Source organism: Thermobia domestica, chromosome 13 (assembly GCF_964235325.1).
Source record: "Thermobia domestica chromosome 13, izTheDome1.hap1.1, whole genome shotgun sequence".
In the NCBI taxonomy this organism is placed as follows: domain Eukaryota; kingdom Metazoa; phylum Arthropoda; class Insecta; order Zygentoma; family Lepismatidae; genus Thermobia; species Thermobia domestica.
Genome location: NC_137466.1, coordinates 166,755,971 through 166,773,023, shown reverse-complemented (window position 1 = coordinate 166,773,023; position 17,053 = coordinate 166,755,971). Strand labels below are relative to the sequence as shown.

The following is a 17,053-nucleotide window of genomic DNA, read 5'->3' as shown; positions in this document are numbered from 1 at the left end:
CAAACTAAACTAACCTAACGTAACCTAAACTAGCCTAACCTAACTTAAACTAACCAACCCTACCCTAAACTAACCGAATGTGAACAGAAATTACCAAAATAGTAACATTTATTTAGAGAAAAATCTGGACCCCTTCTGCTAAACATAGGCCTTATAATCTTATTGATTTTAACGAAGCGAATTTTTTTTTTTTTTTTTTTTTGTGTGTGTGTGTAAATTTTACCTCAATTCTGTATAGAGAGATCAGGTTTACTGTAGTGGAATGGCGCGTCCAGCATACAAAATTTACGGAGAAATCAGAATGAGAGGAAAAGTCAGCATAAGAGTAACAAGCTAATAATGGTCATCTATGTAGGGTTATTAATTAGGGGGAAAAAATGGCAGTATGAGCTTGTGTATTGATGCGATATTAGGCAAACAGGCAATAGAGCATAATATGGCAGTGTTACAAACTCGCTGTCTTATTAATTAACCTAGGATGTGTTAGATTAGCCGAGAAGTCTTAAATACAGTTAAAATACTCGAATATTTCATGTACAGCGTTTTTATGTATGCTGCTCATTTGCCGTACTCACTCAGGCTTCAACACTGTCCAGTGTATTACAAGACAGATTTTCGAGTAAATTATATATTTAAAATGTAAAAGTATAAAAATAATTTTGAATCAAGTTTACATTAGCATCGGTATTTGTCATCCTAACTATCGTCACACGGTGTTTTCTTATTTATATAGTACTCAAGTCGAATCATGAAGCTTGACCTAGATCTACCGATTTCACCACCCAATAGAACGCGAGGGTGTGTTCCGGTCGTCAACCCCCACCCATCAAATTTTGTCAGTGTCTTCTCTCATGCTACACTGAAAACATCTCCCAAGAGTACAGTGTTGTCGGATTGGCGTCAAGTTCCGTTTTGTTAATTCTTTTTGTTGCGTTATGTTTTCGTTGTTACTATTTGTGCTATTATTACCATTTTAGACTAGTTGTTACAGTAGTTATTGTTGTGCAGTGTTATTATTGGTAATTTTTAAATGGTCTTTTTATATACTCGTTTACTATGTCTTCAAAGTTTAGCAACGTAGTTGGTGAATTTCAGCTGTTTGACGTTTCCCCAAGTGTGCGCTCGAAAAGCGGCTCCACGAATTGTACCGAAGTTTTCCGATGTGTTGGAGCTCAAACAAATTATTTCTCTGATTGGTTTAGAGCCCAAACTTCACGACTCGGCGCGAGTACTATAGTCGAAAGGAGTGCTATTTTTGTTATACACAATTTCAACTGGTGTCATTTGCCAGAAAGTAATCACTAGCACCATCACCAGTCTCATCAGTGTAGCAACCTAAGATTAGTTTAATTTTGGATAATACATGCACAATACATCTAGAAAGCTACTAACATGGCTTTTAGCCTTAAACTAAACTAATATATATGTTTAAAAAATAAAGCTAACACTTAATTTTTACTATAGCTGGAATTACATGGCACTGAACACAGAGAAGGTGTGTGGTTGGTCTGAAAGTTCATTGCGTAGAATAGTGACTAATGCACCGGAACGGTAAGCCGAACTCCTAAATTAGATTCACAGCCTATTTTGTATTTTTGTGTAATAAATTCGAAAATACTTAGGTTCAAGCTTTTCCGAAGTAAACTAACTTTGTATTCGGATCTATAGAAGATGTGGTTTGAAGAATAATCGATTGTAACCATTGGAGATTATAATAGTTTAAATAGATTTTTTAAAAATAGTTTAAATAGATTTTTTTTTTGAAGGAACGTTTCTTTTCTTGGTGATCACTTTAGACTGCAAGTCCTTGTTAGGCAAAGGTGAATTGTCATAACATTTATAAATGATATTATAAATCATCTTCCTCTAGCATGGGAAGTGGGAACCTCACGAGATGCTAATGAGGTACTGAATAATTAATTACTCTCAAATAGCGCTCATCATACTGACTATCAAACCCAGAAAGCTAAACTGGAAACCCCAAAATCATAAAATATAAATTAACAATCGGTGCTTAATTAAATTCCAAAACTGAGGTGATATTATACAAACCATTCTCGATAAAATCACCTCCAAACAAACAAAAAGAAATCAGATTTTAAAACTTAGGCGAAATTTATGTGCTAAATACGTAGAAATTCGTCGGGGATCGTAACACGGCAAATTTTGGATGCGTTAAAATATCGAATAATACTTTTGATAAAGTGGATACTTTCAAATATCTAGGATCAATATTAACAGACGAAAATGATATTTACGAAGAAATTAAATGTCGACTAAAAGCAGAGAATTCGTGTTATTATTCAGTTCAAAATCTCTTGTCGTCACGAATTCTGTTGAAGAATTTGAGGCTTAAATTATACAAAACGATAATCGTGCTGTTCTGTATGGTTGCGAAACATGGTCGCTTGCTATGAGGGAAGGGTATAGACGGAAAGTATTTGAGAACAAAATCCTGAGACGAATATTCGGACCCAAGAAGAACGGAAATGGCGAAAACTTCATAACGAGGAACTACATAACGTATATGGTTTACCAATTATTGCTAGGGTAATCATGTCTAGGAAACTCAGATGGGCAGGTCATGTAGCCAGGATGGAAGAAAGTAGGAACACTTTCAAAGTCTTAACTGGAAGATCAATCGGAAAACGACCATTAGAAAGACCTAGGCGCAGATGGGAGGACAAGATTAAGATGGATCTCGTAGAAATAGGAATACAAAGTAGAAACTGGATGCAGTTAGCTAAGGATAGAATTCAGTGGAGAGTTTTCGTGAACACGGCATTAAACCTCCGGGTTCCATAGGCCATAGAGTTAGTTAAATTTAGGCGAAATTTATGTACTTAATATGTATTTCGTGCCGCTAGCTAGTTACGATTTTATTTTTAAAATATGCCGCTGCCAAATATCAGTAACTTTCGCGAATAGAAAAGTGTCATGTTGATAAACGTTGCTGTACGTTTTTTTCCTTAATTCTTAAGAAACATTGTTTGGGATTGAAATAGGTTAACGATTGGGGATTAATTCAAAATTAAACCCCAATACTTTCACTTAAATGGCATAATTAACATTTAACACCAATTCGTAATGTTTTTCCTTCAGTTGGCGACTTGTATTATACGAGGACAAAGATTTGATTTAAATCAAGAGAATCAACAAAAATGATTTTAAAACAATCATGATTTTTTTCCATCCTGTGCATTATACAGTGTTGTGGGATAATATTTTTTCTAGTATTGTAAAGCACAAAGAAAAGTCAGCTTCTTGGATACTTTGTTGAAAAGTTCTTCAATTTTTCCCCTCTTTTCGTTTTTTTTTTTTCAGGTATGTCTATCCTCAACTATCGCTTTTTCTTTTCTTTTATACATCTTGTACGTTTAGATTTAGAGTAATTTTCTGTACAGAGGATATGAGTATTTGCGAGATAACAAAACTGCTGAAGAGAGCAAATATTATCACTTGTGTGGTGTATTATTTTTCTGCATTTTTTCTCAAGCAGACACCTGTGAGCATCATAAATTATTCAGTGTACAGTTGTTAATTCTAAAAAAGGTGTGAGGTATGTGAAATATAGAAAAACGATACCCCAACACACACCACGCAGGTAACAATATTTTTGTTCTCTTTTATACAAATTAGTGCGTTAAACAGGAAAATCATGTTAACAATGCTAATAGTATCAATATGAAATAAATGGAGCGCCCTCGTGGCTATATGGTTAATGTACGCGTCTTCCGCACACGGAAGACCTGGGTTCAATTCCCGGCCGGAGCTCGTATGATTAGGATCCTACGTTAAGTTGTAGGTTCATGTCTCATTTAGTATAGCTGCTGAAAGGGACGCTAAACTACGATCCAATCCAATAAAAAATAAAATCAGCCGGAGCCTATATTTAGGTCTACCATCCGTACATAAGTAAGGTGAAACTAGGTAAGAAACTTAGGATGGTTATTGAACAGATTCGAACCCAGGATAGTGTAGTTGTTGAACAAAAAGGCTAACCTGGCTAACGTGCACTTGGTATGAACTTTTGCTAGCAACGTTTTTGAAGAATAGATTTATCCTTTTATTTCATAATTACAATATATGTAGTTGACACCCATACACGTAAGTGCGAGCCTTTTGAAAGATAAGATTTTTTTTTTTTTTTTTTAATATACTCAATTAATGGAAATTCTGTTCTGCGCGTGAGGTCAAGACTTTCCTAGAAGTTAATTCGGCAAAAAGTAGGGGTGTTTGATACTGATATGTTCGTTATATGTAAGATAGCGAAAAATATCGATATACATCCTAAAACCAAACGATACTGAAAATACTAAACGAAATCAAGGATACGAAACAGAGAAGGCAATAGTCACAAGAAAATGGTGACTGGTAAATCTCACAACAGACTTCAAATTTTAACCATTGCATATTTTTGGATCAATATAAAGGTACAGATGTTCAAAAAATCACATCTGAAGGCACAAAACTGTCTTCAAAGTATTATAGGATATTTTAGAAATTTCGTTTATTTTTATGCCAAAAATTGGTATAAAAGTGCTTTTGTTAATTTACTAAGAAAGTACAAGCTACGAATGTATAAAAGCAATTAATGTGACGATAAAGCACTGTGTGATAGGAATTCTGTTTGATTTATAAAGTTTTTAGAACAGATATATGAAGTATAACAGGCATATCATCGTATTAAATATGCTGTGATGACAAGAGAGAGTGATAAGGATCCAAAACTGCGTGGTGTGGGTTTCCAGCGAGTATAAAGACTCTAGAAATGACTATTCAACTGAACAATTAATTACCATTACTTTCGATGCTTCAGAAGGGTCTCAAAGTGCCTATTGCATATATATAGCAAGTTTTCCCTTGTTGCTACCATAAAGCATAATTAATAACGCCTTCGGTGAGGGGAACCTGGGTTCGATTGCTGGTGAAAGTTCATGTTGTTCGGTTCAGACGTTAGGCTGTAAGTTTTATATAGTCTTAATGATGAAAAACAAAGATGAACTTCAAATCAAACAATTAGCACACGCTGGGGACAGATCAGTGTATAAGAATTGTGGATAGTGTGTTTTCCTTAGATTTATTAATTGTTTCGTTTACAACTTCTGGTGTGATTATGTTATTTCAGCCTTCCAATACTTTGGCAGTGAACTGGTACAACTCCTGTTCAACAAACGATAAATATTTATCTTCCATGGGTCGTATATGGAAAACGTTACAATTGACATTCGTGAGTAATTTCAACAACCCATTCCCTGCACGACAGTTCTATTCAACTTTTTATGCTCTGTTGTTGGCATTTTCATTAATGTAACTTATTATCACTAGCATTGATATAGCTGGATTTATTTGATAACATAACTTATTTTATGATTGAATAACGTCCTAATCAATAAATTTTGCTCTTTAAAATACCACCAAAATATGTTGTATCAAGCAACTAATAATTGAGATAATTATTACCCAATTGTAATGAAGTAATATAGTTAAAGCAAATTTTTATTTCCTTACAATCCATTTCTAACCTGATTTTAATAAATCACATGTTTTTAAGCTAAGATACTACTGAAATTTTTGCTTCTTATAGATATTGTTATGTACTACTAAAATATGTTAAAACTAGAAAACAAGCATCGCTATCATCTATCATGTAATTAGTATCGAGAATCAAATTAGTAAATATAATTATTTGTGTACCTACTATCTCGTTCCCTATTCCCTATCTTGGTTTAAATGTACTGTAGTGTTCAGACTGAGATATACTAATCGACATTAATCTATTTAATTGGTTTCTTGTGCAGTTTGAAGGCAATGTTCAGTAATAATTCATGTTTGATTTGTGATCATTACTGTAATTCAGCTGTTGCTACAGTATTTGCATATGTAGAATCCGAGTGCATTTAAAATAAAATATTTATGGTTGTCAGGGTTACAGTATTATACAGCTTTATACATATATTCATTTGCTTAACATTATATACGCTGAAATATATTTCGAAGGTAATACATACAGTTATTTTGCTGACATATATATACTAGACTTATCATACTTTAAAGTGGTATTATGTCGCTTTGGATAATCGCATTTAAATGAAATTGGTCACATTTGAAAGAAGAACTCAAATATTTTTGTGCATCTCAGCAATAATAACAATGTCAATAATGAACGGGGTCAAACAGAAAAAGTAAATTCACTCATTTTTACATATTACTAAAATAAATTTTCAAATCTAGTTAATTTAGAAGAATCCGTTGCCTCCAAAATGTCATGTTGTACCTATCTACTTTAGAATCGAATAAGCTCTCTCTGTCACTGTCGACTACGCCTTGCTGCAGCGGCACCATATTCCCGCCATCTATACACTAGCTATTTCTAAAACGGCAACAAGATTGTTCAGAGTGGAGTTTTGCTGTTTGGTGTCGCTACTGGCGATTCATATCAAGCAAGTAAATATCAGATTTAGTGAGTGTTACTATCGTTTAAATTTTGTATTCGTATGTAAATAACTCGATGAGTTAAAAGAAAGAGAAAAATAACAGAATTAAATTAGCTAAATTATTAAACTCCATTCAAAAGTTTCATATTATAATTAAATTAGGATTTAGTTACGTTAACTGTGGGATTTGCAGCTTTTCATTCTTTGGAAAATCGGCCTCTGCTGAAAGGAACAAATAGCACTGTCACGTGAAGAACAATGGCTTTTATGGCGTGACCTTTTTTTTTTTTTTTTTTTTTTTTTTCAATTGAAAGTGGAACAGGTAGTATATTTCTCTTCTTCCAGTTTTAGTAGAGAAATTATAATGAGGATAGAATATATTCTTGGGACCCTTAATTGGTTGTAAAAACACTTCTCCCCATTTATTACTGTTTTTACTCTAGAGTGATCACCGTTAAAACCGGAAATGGTTGATCTTTCTCTTACTTCTGGTTTTAATAGATTAGAGTGGAGATGAAATGTGTTCTTAGAATGCTTAATTGAATACAGAAAACTGCTTCTCGTCAGCTATTGTGGTTTTTATTCTATGGCGATCAACGTTAAAACCGGAAGTGGTTGATATATGTCACTTTTGGTGACTATGAGACTAAGAGAGAAAATGGTATCTATTGTCAGAACACTAAATTGATTCAAAGAAAACGCTTCTCGCTATTTCTCACCGCTTTTGCTCTTCGCCTAGATCAGCGTTTCCCAGCCTTTTTCAACTTGCTGCACACTACGGGTGTTACTTGGATTCTCGCGGCACACTTATAGATATTATTATTTGTAAATATAAAACACAGTGGTATTTTTTCTGTGATTATTGATCTCCTTCTCACAGAAAAGAAAGCTCTATCACTGTTTTTTCACCCGTGGTAAATCATTATGCTTATTTTTCATTCTAATTTAAAAATTGAAAACAATTGCAATAAAAAATTGGACTCAGGTTTTTAAAAATACGCTTTCTTTTTAAAAAACTGTATCCAACCTTTTACTAAAAAGAAAGATCACTAAATAACGAACGAACAAACAAATCTCTCTTACCTTTAAAACACAAACGTAGGTAATTTGTTGAAAGGATTGAATGATATTTTAAATTTTCAAGTTACGAAATACTCTGCAACAATAAAGAAGGAATAATGGTCATAACAATGATAACCATTGTTTTCAACATTAGAAATGTACAGAACAGTAACCTGGTGTGAAACTTAAAATTGTAGATTCACAGTAGAGGTTCATAGTAATGTGAAATACAAATATAGATTTTTCCCTACGTTTTGCAATTTGATTGCTATAAAATTAATAATTTTGTTTCGATTCCTCGCGGCACACCAGCGTCCCATTCACGGCACACTGGTTGGGAAACGCTGGCCTAGATCAATATTGAAACTAGAAATTTGTAGTGAATTTATATCACTTCCAGTTTTAGTAGAAAGTTGAGGATGGAGATGAAATGTATTTTTTGACACTTAAGAGTCTTCATCCCGGCGAAATTAAAATACCGCTAATTTTACAGTAATTATGTGATATCTTCAAAGAGATAAAAGATAATTGAAATATGGAAAAAGAGCGCCCTAGACAATATTATTTTGCGTGAGGTACCGTTATCACAAGTCACGTAGCGGCTTTCCGTTTTCAGCTGTTTAGAAACGCGAAAATAAATGCCGATTTTCAAAATGGCTCGAAATCGAAAGCAGATAAGTGGGTCGTGATAACGGTTTCTCATGTAAAATAATATTGTCTAGGGCGCTTTTGTTCTACATTTCGATTATATTTTATCTATTTGAAGATATCACATAATTACTGTAAAATTAGCGGTATTTTAATTTCGCCGGGATGAAGACACTTAATCGATTGCAGAAAACCGCTTCTCGCTATCTATTATCGTTTTTCCTCTTTTGCGATCAACTTTTAAAGCCGGAAATGATTTATTTGTATCACTTCTGGTTTGAATATCGCCTCCATCAACGAACCTAGTTCCTAGCTTCAGATCCTCTACACCCTGACCAAATTTTTGGTGGTGATTCATCAAGTAGTTCTTGAGATTTTTTGTCTCCCGGACGGATACACGGACAGGGTAAATATGTAAACCGACCTTCTTAATAATAAATAAATAAATAAATAAAATAAATCATTCATATTATTGATTTCATTACGGACACATGTATATATATTTCCATATGTAAGCATTTACGCTTAAAACTACCTATCGGCAGATGAATGTGCTTTCTACGTATGTAGTCTGTGGTTGTCACTGATAGAGGGAAAAAGTTAGTGTTGGGATTCTAAGCAGTAGACCCATCTCATATAGCCTCGGTGCTGAATAAAAGAAAAGCTCGAAACCGCAGTCAATTAATTTATATAAATCAAAATGAAAGTGACTATGTTTGTGACTTAATAACTCTTGAATCACCCGACCGATCTCGATCAAATTTTCAACATAGATAAGGTTCGGGCGTGGGATGGCTTTTATCATTTTACTTTGACGGTGCAACCTAGGGGAAGGGGAGGGGGTGAGATATATAAGAATGCTCGAAGATGACCGACATTAGTGCCGAATCCATAGTTTTCGGGGGCCGCTGAGATGAACAGTGACAGTTCCGATGCTGTTTAAATCCAAATTCTGCCCCACAACTTGATAGAGGCAGGAGATATATAAAAATGATCTAAAATATTTTAGTCCAGCGAAGCGGGTAATTTACTCTAGTTGGTATCTAAAAGATCCACAGAACGATAGATATTTGGTATTTGGCTTTGATAATTTTGAATTTTGTTGGTGCACAATATAAATATTTTCAATTTCGTTTGGTTTAAAGTAAAAGAAAAACAAAAAGCAAAAAAAGTCGGCATCCAAGATAGAAAACTTACAACACTTCCAGAAGGGAGAATGGCAAACTGTTTTTGAAGAGTAGATAAATAGAATTGCTATACGTAATTTTTTAAAATAAATATGTGTGTTCTGTGTAGAAATAATATATGTATGTAATGAATATTCATTATTGATAATTATTTTAACATTACAATATTAATTTTTGATTGTTGAATATTCTTTAATTTTTTTTCATTCTTTCTAGATGAGTCCGTCTGTCATGGGTTGGTTAGCTCTTTTTCTTGCACTATGCCTCTCAACATTCGGAATTTGGTGGTGCGTTACAATTTCTCTTTCGCTATTGGCATTTTTCATTGGGTAAGTAGTGACGTATTATGGCATAATACATAAGCTTTAGTGCTTTCTTCAGGTTACTTTGAAATGTGTGTTTGGTTCGATAGCAGAATTCTCGGTATAACACACAATCAAGTCGTAATTATAACTTTTAAGATAACTACCAAAGTGCTTGTAAGTTGTATAAATAACTGCAATATTTCATTCAATTCGCAAGCACTTTAGTTGATAAGTCAAAAGCCATAAGTACGCCTATCTTACACAAATATTTTGTTGTACTTAATAATTCACCCAATGCGCTAGATTTTATCAGTCATGAATGTGTACTTTTCAATCATTGAATTCTTTGATATATTTGATTATTGCAAAAGAATGCAGTTCGGTATACACAGGCTTCGTTCACTGATAAATAATTCTACCTCTACTCATTTTTTTTTCTTACGAGAAACCTCAACATAATAAGTGGACTTTAGAAAAATCGAATCTGTCTAAATTAATTGAAGCGCTTGGAGGATAAAGGTGGTATGTAACAAATTGAATATAATGGGAAAATTGACTTTCACAACTTTGTCCGTTAACATACCACCTTCATCGTTTCTAAATATCTGCACTAGAACGAGGACTCACCAAATAATGTGTTAGGTAGCATGATAGCATATAACACGTGCATGAACAGCCAGAATGCAACGTTTCGAAAAATATGACATAACACCTTTATTATCCAAGCGCTTCAATTCTTTTTTTTATATTTAAAATTTTTGTTCATAGTAGTTATTACTCTTTGAATCACCTTAACTTTTAATATTGTTGAACCATTCCCGCTGGTGTAGTGGGTACCGCGTCCGTCTTTGGTGTACGTGATCCCGGGTTCGATTCCCTGGTGGGAGAGCACCATAAATTTATGTTGTTTTTTTTTAATCATTCACTTTCATTAATCATCCGTCTCCTTTAGCCTAAATGGCATAACCGTGGACGTTAAACTTAAAATAATAATAATCTTTTAAAATTTCATTTCATTTTCTTCATATTGTTTTGTAATAATTAACTCAGAATTCGTGAAATTAGCATTAAATTCTTATTGATGTCATAATATGTATACTTTTTAATAACATAACATGGTTGTTAATTGAAGTAGCTAGATAAGTAATGGATTATGACAGTGAAGTAGATAATTAAGTTTGTTTATCTATATTCAAAGTACTTTATGTAGAAATGAATATCTTGGGTGGAAAAAGAAATTGCCGTATACATTAAAGAGGTTAACTCACTTACATTGAGCCGAATTTGAATGTCCCACTTACCTAGGAAATGCCGTGTTTCCACCGCTGGTTGTGTTCAACCTGCAGACTATTAGAGATGAGATGACTGACTATTGCCCGGCATCGGAGTTTCCATTGCAAGAGACTGCATTGCAGCTGGATCATAGGTATTGCATGCCAATTCACTTTTCAGGCTTTCCACATTCCGAACACGATATAAACTCGACGATGGGACTGGCACCGCTTGAGGAGTTCGAAAGAACAATAATCCATTCTCCTGGCATCTGAACTCGTGACAGGGATGCCAGAGAAAGGGGTTGCAGGAATTCTAATTTCCTGTTCGATACTACAATAGAATTCCAGCTATGTTTTTGCCGTGTGGCTGGATGCAGTTCAACCTGGTGCAGTTTCTGTGCAGTTCAACCTGGTTCACGTTTTGTCCGTACAGTGCTGGGATTTTATACTGATGCATTTGAACCAGGACATGAGTCTGGTAGTACGCACTATTAATTTTGACGTTTCGCTCCACCTTTCGGAGAGCGTTTACCCCCGTACGAGTAACTGGCCACAATCATATACCTTTTGGGAAACTCTCTGCACACTGGCGAAAGAATACAGATCACGGCAACAAATCTGTATGTAATAGCACGAACTTGACCACAGTCTGTAAAGTAAATCCACATATCATCAAGAGTAACGAAGAACTTCGACCGACATTTGCGAGATGACGTTCATACAGCCTTCTACAGTTCCTTTTTCGCTCAGTCACATATGACACGGTTTCAGAGCGTGCACACTGCTCTTGCGAACGACCGTGAGGCGTAAATCCCTGTGAATGGCGCAGTTGATTGTCACCTGTGATGTGCAGAATTTTCTGGCCATTACACGCTGTGTGTAAACATTTTCGGAGGTCGGCATGGTCCTCTTGACGGGTATCTAGCTGCTCGCGTTGGTATGGTGGGTCTAGGACTCTGTACAGCATATTTCCGTATATGATTCACAATGGACGATCTACACGAAAATTACGCATTTTACTTACTTCTACGATGCACGGCGCCATGAACTTGAGCATCAGAAAGGACCACAATGAACTCCTCCCAGAGTCTGTTGAATTTTGGTGGCATCGGACTAGGCTCGACCACAGTGCTGTACTGTGTGACTAATGAGATACTGTTGCTTACCTCATGGCAATCTCACGCCGATGGGTTGAGCATGCTCTGTACAGTTGTACATTGACGTATGATAAATTTGATTTGGTTGACATCATGCTTCACAACTTGTTTAGGACACAGTAATGTAGGAGAAAAGGTGAGACGGACGAGGAAGGTATTTTCGGATTATAGTATCAATGCAATATCAAGTCTAAAGAGTTCTTTAAGCTTTAAACAGCATGAAGAATTCTTTAGACAGTAATATTAAACAGAGGACCTAAATTTTTGCCTTTAAACAGTTTAACATATGTTGACTGCGGAAATCTGAAAACCGTACCATAGTACATCAGTATTGTGTATATCCGTACCAAAATTTTTCTGAGAGTGATATAATACAATATACAAAATGAGAAACTGCTATTTCAAATAATGTTGTAAAGCTAATGTTGGTTGCAATCTGTTGATTTTTCTAGGGGATTGGCCGTACTTTATTTAAAGAGCGCTGAAATCTCACAGAAGTATTACGTAAATGTTTACCGCTCAAGATTGGAATTTTCAAGGCCAGGACTGAAAAAGGTATTTACTCTGTTTACATTCAAAGCTTTGTTTACTAACTAAATATATTATTTTTGCTCTCAGATTGTTAAAACTCAAAACCAATTTATACATATATATATTTCATTTACATTAATTATTTCTTAAGTATTTGCAAATGTTTCCAAATATTTTCAGCGTATAAATTTCTTAAGACAATTGACTGTTGTCTTGACCAGGGTGTCTACTGACCTGGAAAAACTGGAATTAGCCTGGAATTTATTTTTGTACCTGAAAAACCTGAAAAAAAAAAACTAGAATTTAGCAACAAACCTGGATTTTTCCTCAATGTTACTTTTTTTTATTGCATACAATATAAAAATCCTCTTTTCTTAAAGGTTGGTTTTGTAAGTATGTTTGTGCTGCCCCAGAGACACCTGAGCTGAGTTCTGCCATTTCCTTGTAACAGACGTTTTTCTTATTTCATTACGCTTTCCTGTGGCAGAGTTCCCATAGACCTAGAAAGTCTTTAGCTGGAATTTCTGTCTATATTTTATGTGGCAGAACATTTTTTGCTACAGTACAAACCTAGAAATCAGGAAAATACTGCAGAAATCAGGAAAATACTGCAAAATTTTTACGAAAAAGTAAGGGACCAGTCAGGGAAAATAGTACTTAAACTGGGAATCAAGGAAAATTCGGAATTTTTGCTCAGGAAAGAAACTGTTTTTTATAACTTTTTGCCTATTTGTTAAGATAAGATGATAATTGAAACACGAGAACTCAATGAAGCAAACTGAAGGCAAAATATGCTCCAGTGTGCTGTAACACACAGTTGTTAGCATTTTCTTTCAGGAATCCTTTCTCCAGAACCTAAGTTTCAACATATCATATCGTAAAATTAAGTAGTAACTTTTTATTTTTGCTGGCAGTGGATATTAACAGTAACAACTTTTCTTTGTTAATAATAACAAAAAAAAAAAAAAAAAAAAAAAAAACGAAAAAATAGATCTGGAAAATAGTATAAATAGACCTGAAAAAACTGGAAAAAGCCTGTAATTAAAAAAAAAATTAGTGGACACCCTCTTCTTGACACGTACATTTCTCTCTCTACCTTTTTTTTTTTTTTTTTTTTTTAATTTAAGTGGAATTAATTCTGTGTAGAATAAATGGAGATTTGGTAAATGCAAACGAATGAGAATAAAATGTTTGTTTAGTAAGACAAAGGTATCAAAATGAATTAATGATGATGTTGATAAAAATGAAGCGTGTTTCAGAAGTCCATATGGCGAGTTAGAGATTTGTGGTCAAACTCTTATCTCCTACCCCAAAATTGAACATTTCTCTTACTACTTCCTACCAGGGTTGGCTGGTTTAAACCTTGGTCTTTTTTTTTTCTTTCTTCAAAAAAAGGAACTGGTGTAAACCAAAAAACGAAAAATGTTCGAAAAAGTGTAAGTGTTCGTAAAATCTTGATGAACACGCATTTGTGGGTTATCACGTTTCACTCCCGTATATTATTCGTATTATATTCAGACCTAAATTCCCCATTCAGTACTCGAAGATATTATGCTACAGAAGCAACTTTTGTTCTTTTTATAATTTTATGAATGTTTCTTTTGTGATTTTTTAATAGTTTGTTATTATTGTTATCCAGTTGCAATCAAAGAAAAAATCTAAATATTGTTTCGTTGTAATAATGTTTACTGTTGGTAAAATACATCGAAGTGCCGTACTTTCTTTGAGGGGGGAGGGGAGGGTCATAAAAAAACCACCAGAGGCATTTATTGAAATCAGAAGTATCTTTGGTATCTATGTATGTATAAATGGGTCAGAACCAAAGTGGATTCAAATAATTCGTATCTTTATTCACTTTTCTTACTGTTATGCAAAGTAAGTCTTTGTATTTCTTTAACTGGGACTAATAAAAGTCGTAGTGAACTAACTTGGACTAAATTAGTTCTTGTGTACACTGCAGTATTTTGAAATTGTCCATATGTAATTCTGTAGAATGGTTTCACTTGTACAACTGTTTATTTTTTTGTCCTTTTGAAATGGCTCTTGACAATTATATTAACAAGTATGTAAAGATCAGTATAATATATTTTTATCAGGAGTCCTTCTTGAGTGCGTCGGCAGACATATCGCCAATTTAATCCTGGTTTCGAGTTCAAATAGAGGATAATTTCTCTCGGATGTAAGCCGAGAAGCGGTTTGGATTTCGCTTTGAGCTTATGTAACCCCTTCCACTGTAACCCCATTGTTGTAATATAACACGAAGGCGAAACAAACTTATTTCTGTCCATATGTCATATAAATACATAGAGCAAATTATTTAAACCAAAAAGACCTGGTTTAAACAAACAAACAAACAAAAAAAAAAAAAAAAAAAAAAACGGGTTTAAAGCAAAAAAACCTGGCATTTTGGTTTTTTCAATAAAAAACCATGGTTTTTGCCAACCCTGCTTCCTACACACCAAGAATATGTTTTTACATGTTAATAGAAGCAACAACAAAAGCTTTTGTCAAGAAGTTCTATATACATTAATAAGAAAATGGAAAATGATCCCCTAGAAATCATGAGCTGTATCAATGCTATTCTATGCATACACAGTAAAGGTTGTACGCTGTATATGATCATGAGCTGTCCTACACCTATGAATGATGTACGGATTGTGTGAAAAGACCACTTTAGTACGTTGTGTACCATTCTTCAGTCTCAGGCTTCCACTCTGCATAGAGACGGTCATCGAGGGGCCAGGTGTCATGCCGCGAAATGATGATCTATGCTTCTTCCACATGGTGGCAGCTGGTCAAGGGTTGTTGCTTGGGTTGCAGACTGGATCAAACGCCATCCAGTAGAGTTCCACACGATTTTTTTTATTATTATTATTTGTAAACATAAATATTCATGCTTGACGATAACCACGACACGTATTAAGATAACATGGTTAATGGGGAGTAGGAGATCATCCGTCAAGCCCTGGAGAGCGCGTTGGGTAACACGATCGTTGTGTGAACGGATATTGACCTATTGAAAGAGTCAATTTCCATGATGGCTCAGGTACACCAACAGATCTGCTTGAGTGATGTTCTGGATGCACACTACATTAGCCAAGGTGCCCCATATGAATATCAAAGGCGAACAGCCATTGTAGGCTATGCATCTCCCTAACACTATTACACTTGGTATAAGTTTTGTGTGTTACCGCCATAGTCAATGTAAAGGTATTTGATGGATAGTGCGAAGTCTGACCGACAATCATAACTAAATACAGTGATGTTCTACTTTTTTTTTTTGCAATACCGGTGGAGACGGAGGGTAGGGTTGCGAGGGGTGAGGGATGTCTGACCTGCAGCAGACGATGATCGAAGTTGTGCGTCCAGGAAATGTTCGCAGATGGCCCTAGCTGATAGCTTTGGTGTGGTATTGGTTCTAATATATAATGCGGTCACTGTGCGTTACGCAATAGGAGCTCATCTGATGAGCATGTCTGGGGATGGATCCGTATGCTGTGACAGGGCTATGATGTGTACCTTCCTCAGTTGAATGGCGCCAATATTATATTGTGTAACGTGTGAGAATCTGTGGAACGATCACATGGCGTTTCGTAGGCCCACGAAACGCCTTTAATAAACTGCACGAACAGAGCCTACCTATAGCATCCTTGCGTGTCTTGAGCGTTCACAGAAATTTGACACACAGTAACAGTTGACTGCTTTTTCACACTTCATCATTTAATACAGTGAATTCGAACTTTCCATGACCGTGCTTCCAGTAATACACACAAATGCAATGTCTCTTTGTTGATTCTTTTGAGTGTTTGCTCTCTTATCAGTAAGTTTTCAAATATACGTTTTTCATGTTTTGATTTAATTGTCTATATTTTGTAATAGTAGAAAGTTTTTTATTGATGGAAGTATAACATTAGATATGTTATGTGATAAACTGAGAAACAAAATAATTTGTAGTAACATACTATACTATAAGAAAAATAGAATGTTAAAAAAAAAAAAAAAAAAAAAAAAAAAAAATTAAAAATAAATAAATAAATAAATAAATATGCGCGCTTTTCTGCATTTTGATCTAACATTTGAAATCAAATATTTAGTTATAACCTTCAAGTGTTATGTCATGTGGTCGTAAGGAGATGAATGAGAAACACAAGTGAATATTTACGGAAGACGAGACCCGTAGGCTGATTAACCTACGGACACAATGTTGTCCACCACAAGCTCGCATAATCTGGGATCGAACGATGAATCCTTTGTAACCAAAAGTAAGCTTACTAGAACTGAGCTATTACCAAATATTCCTTACATAACTTCACTAAACTATGAACTTTATGCTATAAGAAAAGTTGTGATACGAGATTCCAAATCCGAATAATTAAATGGGAAATACGTCCTTGAAAATTGAAGGATATAAACATTTCATTACTGACTTGCTTGTAATAACCTCACAAAAAA

At 34.6% G+C, this 17,053-nt stretch overlaps 1 protein-coding gene across 2 annotated transcripts in view; it reads left to right on the top strand.

The window, feature by feature from the left end:
• Window positions 1–17,053, top strand: part of LOC145668706 (sorting nexin-13-like) — an 82,817-nt gene that overhangs the window by 714 nt on the left and 65,050 nt on the right. For both annotated transcript variants that reach the window (XM_081736804.1, XM_081736805.1), the window contains exons 2-3: window positions 9,551–9,663; window positions 12,523–12,625. In XM_081736804.1, the coding sequence (XP_081592930.1) occupies window positions 9,551–9,663; window positions 12,523–12,625 (216 nt within the window). The remainder of the gene's footprint in view (window positions 1–9,550; window positions 9,664–12,522; window positions 12,626–17,053) is intronic.